General features: G+C 38.7%; 1 protein-coding gene across 1 annotated transcript in view; it reads left to right on the plus strand.

Moving 5' to 3' along the window:
• Nucleotides 1–16,494, plus strand: part of MYOM1 (myomesin 1) — a 150,125-nt gene that overhangs the window by 36,678 nt on the left and 96,953 nt on the right. Inside the window, exons 4-8 of the mRNA XM_058277490.2 lie at nt 2,781–3,120; nt 3,556–3,713; nt 13,101–13,193; nt 15,107–15,195; nt 15,309–15,371. Coding sequence (XP_058133473.1) covers nt 2,781–3,120; nt 3,556–3,713; nt 13,101–13,193; nt 15,107–15,195; nt 15,309–15,371 — 743 coding nt within the window. The remainder of the gene's footprint in view (nt 1–2,780; nt 3,121–3,555; nt 3,714–13,100; nt 13,194–15,106; nt 15,196–15,308; nt 15,372–16,494) is intronic.

The following is a 16,494-nucleotide window of genomic DNA, read 5'->3' on the forward strand; positions in this document are numbered from 1 at the left end:
ACTCATATTTGTACTGTTAACCACAACCAGTGTCCTTTTATTTTTTGTTTTTTGTTTTTTTGAGGTACCAGGAGCCAGAGTTTAAACCCGGGACCTCATATGTGGAAGTTGATGCTCAATGACTGAGCCACATTGGCTTCCCTGAATTGGTTATTCTGTTTGTTTCTTTGCTTTACTTATTTTTGTTTTTGTTTTTGTTTTTTCAGGAGGCTCAGGGAACCAAACCCAGGACCTCCCATGTGGGAGGCAGGTGCCCAACTGCTTGAGCCACAGCCACTCCCTATCTCTGATTTTTAAAAGTGAACTCCCCAGATTTTAATTATATTTCTTGGCATGATAGCCCAAACTTAAACTCTTCACAAAGTTAGTTTAATATACACTTACATTCATTATAAGAGATGGCAAGGCTAGAGAAGTAAAATATTTTCTGCCCTTTTTCTCACTGCTGCAAAATGTCATTTAAAACTCCCATGATTCTAGCATTTGCCTACAAGCTTCTTCCCCTGTGGGATATGAATGAAGCTTCTTAGTCTCCTTGTTTTCTCCCTGTTCTCTCCCCACCAAACCGTGTTGTCTCTTTCAAGCCAGTCTCAAGAAATGATAATTCACAAAATAATATCTGATAAAAGAAAATGTGAACAAAATTGATCTCCTAAGTTTTATTTACTTTCTTTTTTTTCATATGGATCCAATCTCATATGTTGTTTCTGTGTTCAAAATAACATTCCACAGTGGTATTGACAGCACTAACAATCTAAGAAGAGGATGAGAAAGAAACTAACATTGCCAGCAATAGGTTTTGAGTTGAAACCATCAGCGATAGTCAAACTGTTGGGGAGGCTTTTGATTTATTTTTAATTTGTAGTAGTATATTTTTGTCAACATGTTTGCATCATAGTCTTGCTCCTGGGCTCAGATTATAGAAGAGTTATTACTGGCATCCAGTTATATTTAAAGAAGAATATCCCTGCTGTCCTGAGTCAAATATTTTTAAAATTGTACTCAAGTTCTCATGTGAAATAATTAGGATTTTTTTTGAGGTTCAGACAATTTGTAAATAGAAAAGGCAAGGAGGCTATGAATCCATCCTTTCCTCTGGAGCTGTGTCAACATGTCCACTGTTGGAAGTAATACAATCTTAGATTTAGCCTCTTACTTAGAGTTGCCTTAGCTAAGGGCAAGACTAACACCGAATATGAGTAATTTTCATACACATTGAATCATATTCCAAAGCTCATTTCAAATCTCTCTCTACTTCTATTTTGAGCTCTTTAGAGATTCCAGACAAATTCTCAGGCTGTGTTGTTTCATTCATTCATTTCCTATCTCATTCTAAAAAGAAAAAAGAAAAAAATAGATTATCTTCCATTTTCCTTTTTTGTAGCTAAATTGAATAGTAGATATATTGCTGACTTAGCAGGTTTTTCCTTATTAATATTTGAAGAGATGGAGATAAGGAGAAATAAATTAAAAATTCACTCAGTAAATTTAATAAGAAACAAAGTTGAATAATCTTGTTGATCAGCTAGCTGTTCTATTCTATTCTATGAGAAATTCCCAACTTGGGGCAATGTTTAGTACTACTCTTCAGAAAACTGCATAGATTTGGGCACCAAGAATTTGCAAATACAGTGTCAATATTTGCTTAAATTTTGAAGTAGTCATTCTCTAAGAAAAGCACATGTTCAATTCTGCTTTAAGAGTTCTGAGGAGACTCAGAACTTCAAGCGAATCTTCAGTATAATCAATATACTCGCTCATTGAAATGACTGATGCAGGGTTTGCAGCAAAGGTATTGAAGGAGATGAAAAACAACCCAAATATTTTTAACAACATTAACAAACCATGGCACAAGTTCTATCAGAAACTAGACTTAGGGGATACTTTTGGATATTTCCTCCTATCTTTCACTTGCCATTATCATCAGTTATGAATAAAAACAAGTCACTTCTATAAATGTCGCCACTTTGATTGTGAGTTTGACTACTTCTTCTCATTAGGACTATGCACAAATGCAAATGAAAAGTGCCATTTTTTTTTAGGAAGTACCAGGGATTAAATCCAGGACCTCTTATATGTGAAGCAGGCACTCAACCCCTGGGCTACACCTGCCCTCCTGAAGACTGCTGTATTGACTGTACAAGTATAGCATATATACACTCACTCAACACACATACATAGAAGGTGTAAGGATAAAAATTCTCATGTAAATTTAGAACTTATTTTTATATGCAACAGCTCTAAGCAATGAATTTCGTCAGCTGGGTTATAGCACACAGGGCAAGCACACAGTCATACATCAGTGTCTCAGGCTTTAAAGCACACAACTATATCTCATTTCACAATATCATCTTTTTTAGAAAGATAGTCATAACTTTCATCTTTCTTGTAAACTAAATCATATTTAAACACACTAAGCAAACCAGTGCAATGGTTTGGGCAAATTATCTAACTTCTCTGAGCCCTAGTTATCCTAGATCTAAAATAGAAATGAGACATATTACCTCATAGATTAGTCTGGAGCATTAAATGAAATAATGTATGTAAAAAGCACTTGGCATAGCACCAGGGACATAATAGGTATCATTTTTGTTATCATCATCATCATCTGTTAAGGAGAAGATGACTATTGTAATGTGAAGATAACTCCTGATTTGCCAGGATTTTCAATGTCAGGTTTTCTTTGGGCAAAAAGACTCTGCTACTTTGAATTTGGTAAAATTAGGCAACCTTATCACTGCCACCCACAATATCTATATTTTGCTGTTATTATGTTTTAGCCAAGTGCATGTTGCTGGAATTACAGATACAGAAGAAGAAAGAATTAAAGAAGCTGCTGCATATATAGCCCAAAGGAATCGTATCGCCAGTGAAGAAGAAATCGCAACATCCAAACAGTCCACGGTGTCCAAACAGTCCATGGCATCCAAACAGTCCACGGCATCCAAACAGTCCACGGCATCCAAACAGTCCACGGTATCCAAACAGTCCACGGCGTCCAAACAGTCCATGGTGTCCAAAGAGTCCACGTCCACTCTTCAGCAGGAGGAAATGTTTGAGAAGAAGTCAAGAAAGGTTGCAATTCGAGAAAAGGCAGAACGCCTGTCGCTGAGAAAAACAGTTAAGAAAAGACAATTTAATATAAATTATAAAAATTTATATTACACAGATAAGTGTGTGTCAATACAGATTTGTTTCAAATCAAGAAATAAGGTGGTTTTGTGGGAAAACAAAACAAAAGAAAACAAGGAGAAAAGATGTTAAAATGTATAGGTCAAAGAAAGGCAAGCCTAATAGTTTTAAACTCCATGCAGTACGATTTAAAGAACCTTAAAAAATCGACCTTAGGGAAATAAAACATGTTGTACAAGCTTGGGATGTTAGAAGTTAAATAAGTACATCTATTTACGAAGGGGCAGTGGGGGAGGAAGAGAGAATGCATTTTATATCTAAACACAAAAATAAGGCTCCAAATGGAAAAATAATAACTTCGGGTTACACTTGCTACTTTACTTTGATTTAGTAGTATTTAGATCATATGCTTTGTCTTTTCAGTTAGAAGAGACCGAGGCGTTTCATAGAAAGTTGAATGAAGATCATCTTCTTCATGCTCCTGACTTTGTCATCAAACCTCGTTCCCACACTGTCTGGGAGAAAGAGAACGTTAAATTACACTGCTCTGTTTCAGGGTGGCCAGAACCTCGCGTCACATGGTATGTTATCTTTATGAAACTGCTCACAGAATAGATTACACAAGGTTAATTTTACTGCTAGTAAAGATGTGTGGGACTGTCAATGCTCAACAGTCAAGGAAGGCATTCTACAAGTTTGTATGGATTTTTGAAAGTTTGTAAAAAGGATACTGAGTTGCATACATTAGGGTACATTATGCAACTTTATAATTCTACTACATAAAAGGGTCTTAATCTCTTAAGTATTAAAATTTATTCATGGGAAGCGGACTTGGCCCAGTGGATAGGGCATCTGTCTACCACATGGGAGGCCCGCGGTTCAAACCCTGGGCCTCCTTGACCCATGTGGAGCTGGCCCATGCGCAGTGCTGATGTGCGCAAGGAGTGCCCTGCCACACAGGGGTGCCCCCACGTAGGGGAGCCCCACGCACAAGGAGTGTGCCCCGTAGGGAGAGCTGCGCAAAGGAAGGTGCAGCCTGCCCAGGAATGGTGCTGCACACACAGAGAGCTGACACAAGATGACACAATAATAAGAAACACAGATTCCCAGTGTTGCTAAGGATAGAAGGGGTCACAGAAGAACATACAGCGAATGGACACAGGGAGCAGACAACCGGGAGGTGGGCGGGGGGAAGGGGAGAGAAATTTTAAAAAAATTTATTCAATTGTATTTAAACACAAAGCAAGTATGTGTCTGTAACTCTTGTGACAGTGAAAGTTAAGTAAAAATTTGCTTCCACCAATGAACTTTACAGTATAGGCATCATTTTGTGACCAGAAACAATACTGCCTTTTAAAAAAATAACTTAAAAGCCTAAGGGCAACCATCTCCTCATATGGGCTGAGACTTCAATGTGCTTTCTGAAGCCAAACACAAACAAAAGAGGGATATGGGATGGGAGGTATTTTCCTGCTTGAAACCTTAACGAATTTTCATTCCATAATGTATAAAAATTCCCTTTCTCCTTCCGTTATACATCCTATCACAGTTGCCAATGATGTTGTGATCCCTGAACTCAAAACTGTCCTGTCTTACACCCTAAATATCTGCTTCAGAAAGCAGAACTTTGAAAATGATTGAGCCAATTCAAAATGACGTCAATAGTTTTATTCTCCAAAACAGGTGTTTTGCACGCTCTTTTCTTATCCTCAGAAGATGAGGTAATTGCACCCTGTCTTGCAGAATAAGCATTAGATAGAATGACATTTCACCTGCAGGGGCCTCGTCCTCCTCTTTCTGTCTCTTTCCTTATTTCTATTATTGGTCAGACACTGGCTAGCCTTAAAATGGCTATAAATGCCAAGATAGACTCATTTAGATGCCTAAGGTTATTCTTAAGGAGAGGTGGTTAGTGGTTTTTGTTTTTTTAAAATACTTCCACAATAAAAATGTTTTTGATAATTTTGAATTTACTTATAGCTTTTCTATGTACATACACTCAGTGTTCTTGAGTTTGAAAACCAAAGCTAGCTATGAATTATCAAGGCCAATAATTTGTAGTGAACAAAGATTATAAACATAGAAACATATTTCAATGAAAATGAGATTTTTAAAAGTCAATTTACAAGCTTTAAAATATAAAAGAATACAATAACAAGTTAGGAATCAATAATCAATCTGCCTTTGCCCCATGCTTCTCTGTGACCAGAGAGTTGCAAAATTTGGCTTAATAAAGGGATATTGCTTCTTGAAAAACTGATTACTTCCTGCCTCAAAAAAAAAGACCAGACTTTCCTATAGAAATCCATGAAGAATAGCACATTTTTGGTTCCACATAATTTGGTCAGTAAAAATTCCTTTTCTTTCATGAATTAAAATATATTAAAATAAATGAGCAATTGGAGTCCTCAGTCAAGTAGATAATAGTGCCCTGTCTGTTTTCCTACTTCTTAAAAATCAGAGCTAAAGATGACTTTCAAAAGGAAATGTAATCTCAGGGAGATAAATATTAATTTCTGAAGTATTTATTTATTCTGTTAAATACAGCAACTGGAATGAAAACCCAGCCACATACCATTTATGGTGATATCAAGCCAGATACGATTTCAGAAAGGCAGAACTCAACCTTGGAGATTAAACTCTTTACATTGTGTTTTGTTGGCCCGAAAAAGGAGTCATTTAAAAACAAGTGAAAAAAAAAAAAAGATTAAAAATTTACAGAAAAATGTGAGATGACCAAACTTTTAACACTAGAACTTCAGTCAAATTCAAGAATAGAACTTTTCCGTTATCCTCACAAAAAGGAGCTGAGAAATACTGTGATTGACCCCAAATCTTTCACACGTGGCTTTCAAATATTGATTTTACTTACACATGAATATAAATGTATTTTATGCTCTAGCAGCTTGTTTCAAATAAAAGCGAAGGCACAAGGACAAAATTTGCCTCGGCAAAGATTGGGAGGCCAGTCTTTTACCCGAATAACGCTTCTTTAGTTCCCACACTGCTTCAGCGCTCACAGAAGGCGATTCAAGCTCAGTCTGCTGCCAAGCACCAGTTGTATTATAGCAACTCCATTCTTCCTCAAAAATTTTCCCAGCATGGACATGTCAGAGCATTTCACAGAAAGTCCTGCTGCTGCCTTGCAAGCTGAGTGAAAACTTAAAATTAAAAGGAAAGAACCAGTGGACAGTGAAGGAAATAGTTCACTGTATTTCTGAGAGCAAGATCCAGCTAGCAGATAACTGAAAATTAACTATAGCAATAAGTAAGGTCAGATCCAGGTTTTGTTGGGCATGACACAAACACAATTTGGGCGTGCCCTTTACAAAGAGGTTATAAAGTTAGTAATCTAAATTATGCTTCGGACTTTGCAAGGGGCAATTGTGAGAGGGGCCCTGGAACCTAAGCTTCATTAGCTTCAAGGTAAATCACCTCCAGTAATAGACTTTCTGGGTGGGAATCTATGTCTTCCTGGGCATGCTGCTGCAGAGCTCTTCACTTACTCTTCTGCACTGGTACAGCGTTTGCAAACTCCAGCAAGGATCCCCCCTTCCTCCACCCCTTGAACAGCGAACCCACAACCCAACCAAGAACCAAAGTAGGTTGCTGCTGATTACTTCAGTAGCATTTGTGCCTTTTGGGGACCCAACTACAGCTTCCTGTGCCTGCCACTGTACCTGTATGAGACAATATCTGGGATCCCTTTCCTGAGTAGAAGGAAGTAAATTAGAGGAATCAGCTGTGATGGCTTCACTGGATTACACTGTCTCCACTTCTTGCAATTAAATCCTCCCCTAGAGCCCTTCCCAAACAGGGTTTGACACCAAATTCCCACGAGGCATCCTCAGGCCACTGAAGTCCTAACAAATGATATGAACATGCAGCACCTGATCCTCTCCAGACCCGCATTCCTGACCAAATTGGTTTGAACAGAACCCAGAGGTTACCCTGAGAGTGCTGAGTGATGGAGCAGACGTCATTCATTGAGGCCAGGTGCAGAAGACAGCTGAGGAGCTAAAGGAAGCCTGCTCGAGTTGGGTTCAGTAGAAAACTTAGCAGAGAATGCTCCTGCAACCCCAAGTGACACTGGCCATCCTGAAGGAAGCCTTGTCAGCAGATAAAGAGAAATATATAAGTGGCGGAAAAACAAGTTGTTTTTTTTTTAACTTAATAGGCTATATTTATATAATAACTTGTAGAGCAGACTATAGTTTGGTTTAAAATAAGAGTAAAACCAAGAATTTATGGGGAGCGGAGTGGCTCAAGTGATTGATTGCCTGCCTCCCACATGGGAGGTCCCTGGTTTGGTTCCCGGTGCCTCCTGATAAAACAAAAACAACAAGCAAAACAAAACAAAACAAAAAAAAACAACCCAGGGAAGCCAATGTGGCACCGGCTTCACACACATAAAGTCCCTGTCTCAGTCCCCAGGCCCTAGTATGTCAGAAAAAAAAAAAGAATTTATGTTGGCTTTTTTGTTTTATTTTCATGGTGAAACTCTGGGAGGATAAGTAAGAGTCTATTTGAGCCAACCTATTGTGAGCTGATTGCAAAAATAAATAACAGTCTAAGAGCACTTAACTCTGGGGGAGGAGCTGGATAGCAAGAAGACAAGTACAAGCAAGGAGGCAGTTCACTGTAGACACTATATCTGGTTCTTGAACCCTAGGAGTGTAATACCTAGGTAAGTAATAAAAGTTATATGAAATAGAATAGAGGATGAAAGTTCTCTTGAAAATTGTGTTAATTTCACATTTTTTAAAAAAGCCAGTCTTTATTGCATTTCCTGCCTGCTGCCTAGGTCTGTTTTGTCCGTGGAAATCTTGATTGTAGGCTGTAGAGAGAGCCATGCAAACTCACTGGAATAATGTGTTGGTATTAGTGAGTAGTGTCCATTCATTCTCTCTCAACACATGGTTTCAGATCTAAATTTTGAGTAATGGGCTAGATCCTCAAACAAGGTGTATTTGTCAGCCAAAGGGGTGCTGATGAAAAGTATCAGAAATCGGTTGGCTTTTATAAAGAGTATCTATTTGTTACAGTTATAAGGCCCTGAAAAGTCCAACTCAAAGCTGTTTTCTCACCAAAGTCAGTGTCACGTGTTGAAGCAAGATGATGGGCAATCTCTACCTGGTCTCTCAGGGCTTCCTCTATCAGTCTCTGGTGTAGGGCTCATTTCTTTCTAAGTCTTCTCAGTGGCTCAGCTGCTCTGTTCTCTTCAGCTGCAAACTCTCAAGTGAATGGCTTATCTCTACCCAGGCTTTAGCTGTTTGAGCTGTCTCCTTTGTGTCACATGACAAAGCTCTCTCCTTTGGCATCTATGGAGCTCTCTCTCCTCTGTGTGTCTTCTTGAGAGAGCGTCCATTTATATCAGCACCAAGGAGGCGGGGACTCAAGCTGAGTCATGCCTTACTGACAGGTCCAATCAAAAGTCTTAAATTGGTTTTATCAAATAAACTTTAAAACCTTTTAATTTAATGCAATCAAAGGGTATCATGCTGAGAGGAACAGACCAGTATACAAACATAATTTCTCCCTTTGGGATTCATAAATAATCTCAAACTGCCACACAAGGCATTCAGAATACATGTTTGGAATTCTTAATTGGCCCTAAAGTCATTATCAAATAGCTAATCTGTCACTAAGCATTAAAATGATTCAATAAATTTATATGAAAGAAATTTGAAGATTGGGAAAATTCTTATTCTATTTTTTTAAATTATAAAAATTTCTAAATTCCATAATAGAATATTATGGATTGAGTTTATTTATTTACAAGATTATATTTAAATCCAGCAGTTACTACCAGATTCTCAAGGAAAACACCCTCATTTTAAATGAGTAACAAAAAATATTTATAATTTATAATCGTTTCCCAACCTAAGAATCTGAGGTTTTATTTTAGGTTTTTCTTGTTTCCTTAATTCCAAAATTTATCCTAATATGGTAGCTCTCTCTCAAATAATTTTTTTTTAGGAGGTACCAGAGATTGAACTCAGGACCTGTGTATGTGGGAAACAGGCACTCGACCACTTGAGCTACACCTCTTCCCTACACATTTTAAACTGGTTTTTAAAGCATATTTTTAAAGCTAATTTTTCAAAGCATAAGGTTGGATTCTCAGCAGCAATCACATTTGGGGTGGGATCCGACACATTAAAGTTCAAGATCATTTTGGCAAGTGTTATTTTTTGCTAGAAAAAAATTAGTGTGAAGCCTTTTGCTTGATCTTACTTTACACAGCAGAAGAGCTTTCGCTGTAACCATGTGTTATCAAAATCAGCCCAATATCCAAACTGACATTTGTATGGGGAGTTAAGTGTATGTTTTACACACATAAATGAGAAGTCATTGGGTGGCAGAATGCCATTCTGGAAGTTCTTATAGTATAATGAAAGCTCATTAACTAATATAGTTTATAGACTAGACATGAAAATGATAAGGAAAATAGCATACACCTGAGTTTTTGTTCTTGCTTTTTTTACAAATAATCCCAGGGTGTAGATTACTCTCAAAAACTATCCAATGACAGGGCAGTTTGGAAGTTCACTTTTCAGAAATAGTAAATATGTGTAGAGCAGGCCAACAATCCTTCTTTTCTTCACTGACTTTAATACTGATGACAGCCAGTCTAAAGTGACTCCATCACAACTATTGCTATACATTTATCATTTATGTATGAGTGATATACTTTAATAAATTAATTTAAAAAAATAAAAAATAATAAAATAAAGTGACTCCAAACCTAAATGCATCATTAGGTAAGATTCCTTGAAGAATATAATTGAATTGTTTTCTGACTCACTTCTTGTCTACTTATTTATTTATTTATTTAAAGATTTATTTTATTTATTTATTTTCCCCCACTCCCTTGTTTGCACTTGCTGTGTCAGTTTGTCTTCGTTGTTTCTTTAGGAGGCACCAGAAGCTGAACCCGGGACCTCTGCTGTGGAAGGGAGGCGCCTAATCGTTTGCGCTACCTCCTCTCCCTGCTTTGTTGTGTCTCATTATGTTTTCCTTCCTGTGTCTCTTGTTATGTCAGCTCGCTATGCCTGCCCATCGTGTCAGCTCATTGTGTTCCTTAGGAGGCACTGGGAACCTAACTAGGGACCTCCTGTATGTTAGGCGGGTGCTCACTTGCTCGAGCCACATCCACTTCCCCTTGTCTACTTCTTTAAAAGAAGAGTTCCTTACTTTGACATCTGGAGTTCCAGAGGAAAGACCATAAGCTGCTCAGTGAAGGGGTTGTGTGCTGTTGTGTGTGTGCGTTTTTAACCTGATTTAATTTGCCAAGTGGTCACGTTAGAAGACTCCTGATTATTTAGCTGGAGAAAGGCATTAAGGTGCCATAGCCTTTAGTGTTGTAGTTCTCTTTTTCTGCTAATGGGAACTACTGAAAACACTCAGGCACCTGGCAGAACTGGCCAGGAGGGAGCTTCTTGGGTGAAGTGCGAAATTATTTAAACCAGCATGATCAGAATATGCTGATTAACATGTTCTATATACACTTCATTTGTCAAAACAAGGACTGTTAGAAATCAGAAGTGGCCTCTGTCGACTGGTTAACTAGTGCAGCTGGAGCCCTCCGTGGCTTGAGGCAGGCAACCAGCTCATGGTCCATGAGCAGTGTCTTCTGCCGGAAGGCAGAAGGCTGTGCTCCAAATAGGCCACACATTTGTTGTTCTTGGTTTACATCTGAGGGAATGGAGACCCAAAGAGCCTCAATTTACTTTCTTCCCCTGTGTTTATTTAAAATCATCCATATCATGAAGTATTTGTTTGTCAGAACTCTATTCCTTTAGTCAAAATATTATGAAGTCACCATTAATGTATTGCATTACACAGTCATTCTGTTCAATCCAATTTAACAAACACTGTGTGTCTAACATTTGCCTGTGACTCATACTGCTTTGAGGGTGGGGAAAAGTCAGTTGGATAAGACATAATCTCTATCTTCAGGCAACTTAGTAGCAGACACACATCCAACCATAATTTGATAAATGTTATATCTAACAGTTTGAACCAAGTAACATTGATACAGAGAATCAGGGGCAGTTAATATTATATGGGATTTCAGGGAGGGATTTAGTAAAGAAATGGCATTTGAGCTGAACTGTAAAGGATTAGTTGGGATTTTCTTAGGTGAGGAAGAGGAGTGATGCATTAAAAAAAGATATAGAAAATAAAAGTGTTTTAGGGATGTGTGATTGTGTGTCATTTGGAGAGAGGAAGGACCTGAGTGAAGGCAAAATTGAAATTGGAAGGAAAATTTGATGCCAAATTAGGACGGGTTTAATGCTAAATGTCTTAGATATTATCCTGGAAATAATGGGAACAATTGAAAGGTTTACGCATGGCAGTTACATCATCAGTATAAAAGCAGCAGTTGTAGTTAAAGGGAAGGGACCTTTGAAATCCTCTCCTTTGAAAGTGAGGGAAGCAAGCCAAGAGGGATGCAGTAACTCTTCCAGACTATCCAGCTGTCAGCAGCAGCACCTGAAATGAGCGCCCAAGCCAGCTTCTCTCTCTGTGTTTCTCTTATTCATATTCTCTCTCTTTATCCTTTTTCTCTCCATTTCCACCACTTTTCCTGCTCTCACAGCTTTTTTATAATCATTTCCAGAGGTGGGAAGAAATAAAATGCTGTGAAATAGAGAACCTTCAGGAAAATGGAAACATCTCATGTGTCAGGAGCCAGACTGCCTAGGTTCAAATCCCAGCTCTGCTATTCCTGGCTGGGGACCTTGGGCAAGTCACTGAACCTTTCCTTGCCTTAGTTTCTTAATCTGGAGAAGGATGTTAAAAATAGCACTACCACAAATAAATAAGAAAGGGGAAAAAAACAGCACTACTGCATGTGGTTGTTGTGAGAGTTGAATTTGTTCGTCTAAACCATGACGCTCTAGAATATTTCCTAGCTCATGGCCAATGCTGTAATGCCCTGTGCAGTTGTGGTTATGGGCATTATTTATATTATCTGTATAATATTAAGTAGGGGGTCTGAAAGGGAAACAAGTGAAACCCAGCTCCTTATTTGGGGCACAGAATGACTTAAATAGAGAAGCCTGGTCAGGTAACCTAGCCACCGGCTATTGAGAACATTACAGAAGAATCCAGACAACACAGATGGAAAACCATGCATGTGGGTCTCGGGGAGAGGCTGCTTTTGACCAGGAATGGAGCCATCAACAACAGGGAATCTGTTAGCTTTTGTTTGTCAGAAGTTTTCTTTCATGATGTATATTATAACTCTTCCAAGGCAAACAGCACTGTTGCTTATAACATAGAACAGAACACTTAAATACAATGATCTTTCAATACAATGACATTATTTTTAGCAACACACTAGAACCTTAGCAGGAAGAATGTTTTGCTTTTACCCTTCACAGCCAGCCAACAACGAGACTCCAACCCAAAGTCTTCTTCTCTGTCATGGCAACAATGATACAAATATGCTTTAGCTTTTTTTATCTAAGTATAATATATGGACCAAAAAGTGCATATGGTATAGGAATGTACTGCTTTGATGAATTTTCATAGATGGAACACAAATATATCCAGCAATATTGGTACCCAAGAGTACTATCCTGACTACCAGCAACCTGAATTAGCCTTTTTCTGTTTTCATACTTCATATAAATGCAATCATTATACTAGGTACTTTTTCGCATCTATTTTTTTTTTACTTGTTACATACGTGAGGTTCATTCATGTTGTAAATGGTCAACTTCAAATTTGATTTTTATTGAGGAGGGGGGAGCATGTTCATCAAGAAGACACTTTATTCCTGGTGCATTTTATTTAACTTACTGTAGACTTGTATTCATTGAGCAAATGCTGCCACTAACATCAGCGCTGTTCACAGAAGGGTTTCCTGCCAGCACGAGAATTGGATGTGTGCCTGTGTCTAATCATAAAGTTACTTACACTTCAGCTTACTTCATTTTGTTTTCATTGTCTAATAGGTATAAAAACCAGGTGCCAATAAATGTCCATGCAGACCCTGGAAAGTATGTTATTGAAAGTCGATATGGAATGCATACCTTGGAGATTAATGCGTAAGTGAACATCAGCAGCCATGAATGTTACCTGAAGGTCGCTTAGGGAGGCACCTCACAGCTCCAGTGAGCCGCACTGGTGCTGCCCTCTTCTTCCCAGCACAGCACGACAGCAATGGCAATGAGGGATATTCACATACATTTCTTCTGTTGGTGGACACACTTAAGCGGTTTCTGTGTGACTGATTCTGACCAAGCCCCCATTTCCTCTCAAGTGATTTTGAGCTTAGTCAAAGATGATGAGAAAACTTTATTTTACATTTTTTTGTTTATTTTCTATATTAAACTTTAATTTTCATCTTTTTATTCTTTTCTATTCTTGAGAGTTTTCCTTAGATATCAGTAAGAAAATCATTTTTAAAACTGGGAATTCATATCCCCTTCACCTTTCGGAGTTCCAAATCAACACCATCATCATCATATTCTTTTGCTTTTAATAAATAAAGGCCATGGAGCTTGGGGTGGGTAGCATGGAAAGAAACCGGGACTAGAGATACTGCTGTTTCCCTCAGCTGAACAGGAACTATGGGAGATTACGTGTACAGTGAATCTATGCAGGTGAGCCAGGGTCAGATGTTGGGATATTCGAGGGGAAAGTAAAATCCAAAGCAAAATTTGGAAGCAGAATCCACATCAAAATTTCAAAAACCTCAAAGGTTGATAATGTATCCTAAGATGTCTTTGAAATTCAAACCTAGTTTTGTGGATAAAAAAACGCTGAACAACCTCCCACCATCTTCAGTCCAAATAAAACCATGAAATGCTGAGATGTTAATATAAAACCTAGATGATTTTAATCTCAGGAGATGTGTAGCCTTCTCTTCAGATCAGAGGAGTTGGCCCAAGAGATGTGGGGCTTCAAACCAAACCCTGGGGCCTTGTGGCGCCCACCAAGCCCCAGCTTGACCCAAGTCACCTCCATATCTGCCAAACAGTGGCTCTACCAAGACAGCAGGGTGCTGTGTGGTTGCTGTCATTATTGAACAGTTATGAAAAAGACAACAGTATTAAATTTACTGGGGTTCTATTGTTGCCCATAAAATTTCAAAGAGAAATAAGTTTATACTTATGAAACCCAATCCCAGGGCGCACTGCAGAACACAGGGAACTGGTAATGATGAGAGACAAAACAGCCTCCTCTGAAATCTTAGCCTGTTCATTTCCCTGTGAGATCATTTCTCTCTAATTCCATTATTAAAGACATTATAATTTCAGTAGTTTAGCTTAGAGACACTTTCAAATGGCTCTTGTGTTGTGCTGCAGGCTGAAGCTCCAAGTCCCGCCTGAAACTTAGTAGAGTTGAGGTATAAACAACTTAGACAGACTCAGAGGCTTGAGAGAGGAACCAAACATTAGATCACCTGGATCTGGTGTGTGGGTAGAGGTTGGGGTGGGGGACTGCGTACGTTGCTATGGAGAGGCTGCTGCTTTCCCCTCCTTTGTTGTCTGTCACCCCCAGACTGAAATCCATTGCCAAGGGTGGGCCAACCAAGAGGCCAAACCCTCCATCCTGCCTGACGTAGTTCTGTGCTGCAAAGACAAGTGCCTGGACATTTCTGCTTGCGATGCAACTTTAGACAAGTTTATAGCAGCTCTATTCACTCTGTGATTTATGTGCTTACCAGTCTGTTAACATTTTTGGGGTATTTGAAATGAAACCTGACTGGGGTCGCATTGGACTATGGGTGTTCCCCTTGCATTCTGTGCTGCTGGCATAAAAATGTGGTAGATCATTTGGACTGTATAAAATCCCATAATTAGTTAGATCACAGACAATAGCTTTATCAAGGGTCCCAGAAAGCCATTTGGAAGACACCGGTTTGCCATGTTAACAAAGAGTTTCTTGATGGCGCAGCTATTAATTAAAAGGGATGTCACTACTACGGCAATTTATTTCCATAATGTTCTTTCAGATGTGATTTTGAGGACACAGCTCAGTACCGGGCCTCTGCGATGAATGTCCAAGGAGAGCTTTCAGCATATGCTTCCATTGTGGTAAAGAGTAGGTTTGCTGGATTTGATTTCTTCAGTGTGCATTTTAAATTTTTTTCTCATTGCTGAAGTAACCATAATAAATCATGAGGCAATTCTCAGGCATTCTGTTTTCTTCTGTAGGGTATAAAGGAGAGTTGGATGAGTCTTGCCTCCATGCTGGGATTACCACCATGCCCCTCAGCTGTAAGTTAAAAAATATATTTGTTAAATTTCCTTTCTATTTAAAACACAGCTATTGTTTTAAGTTATTCCATAATGCTGAAATAAATGCATAATCTCTCTATATAACATATTATATGTTAGTATCTGTGGTTATACTTGTATTTTTTCAGATTTTTTGATTACTATTCTCTTGTTTAATCTAACTGCTTTGTTCTGGTTTTATAAAAGTCCAGTTGTGATGGAGTAAAAATGCCACGTGCACTTTAAGGTTTCCTGTGTTAGAGAAAGATCATTATGTAAACTTGTGCAGAGTGATTCACACACACACACACTCACGAGTCTGGACTATTTTCAAAGCATTCTTATTCATCCTTCAGCACCCACGTCAGCTCCTTAAAAAACCACATTCGACCTCCACTAACCAGCCAGTGTTAGGTGTCCCCATGAGGCCAAGGCACCTCCATCACAGCTCCCACCACACTGGACAATGTTGACTACTAAATGTTGGTGTCTCACACTGGACCATGAACTGCTTCAAAGAGAGCCAGGGCTTTTAATCACTGAACCCCAGTGCCTGGCATAATATAGGTATTTAGTAAGAATGAATGAATAAATAAATACATCAATTTATGAAATGGAATTTAAAATGAAGCCTGAATATGGCTACATAATGAACTATTTTTTAAATGATCCAGCCAGTGGTAATTTGTGAACTTCAATAAAAGGAGTTATTAAAACTTCTTTTCATGGATCATAATAAAAGTGTATGCACCACAATTTTTTTTTCTTCTTCTCCTTTTCCCCTCCTGGGCACTCGCACAGGCACTCGGCTCATCACACAGGCACTGGCTTGCCATGTAGGCATGCTTTCTCTTTTCCTTTTTTAGCAGGAGGCCCCAGGGATCAAACCCAGATCCTCCCATATGGTAGGCAGAAACTTATCACTTGAGCCACATCCACTTCCCTATACCACAATTTTTTTTATCCATTCATCTTCTTTTTTTTTAATTATCCCACCCCCCTTGCGACTTTTTTTTTTTCATGCTGTCTGCTCTCTCTGTCCATTTGCTGTGCATTCTTCTGTGTCTGTATTTTAAAATTTTATTTCCCCTTTCCCCTTGCGGCTTGCTTGTTGTCTGCTCTC

The sequence above is a fragment of the Dasypus novemcinctus genome, chromosome 16, assembly GCF_030445035.2.
Source record: "Dasypus novemcinctus isolate mDasNov1 chromosome 16, mDasNov1.1.hap2, whole genome shotgun sequence".
Lineage (NCBI taxonomy): Eukaryota > Metazoa > Chordata > Mammalia > Cingulata > Dasypodidae > Dasypus > Dasypus novemcinctus.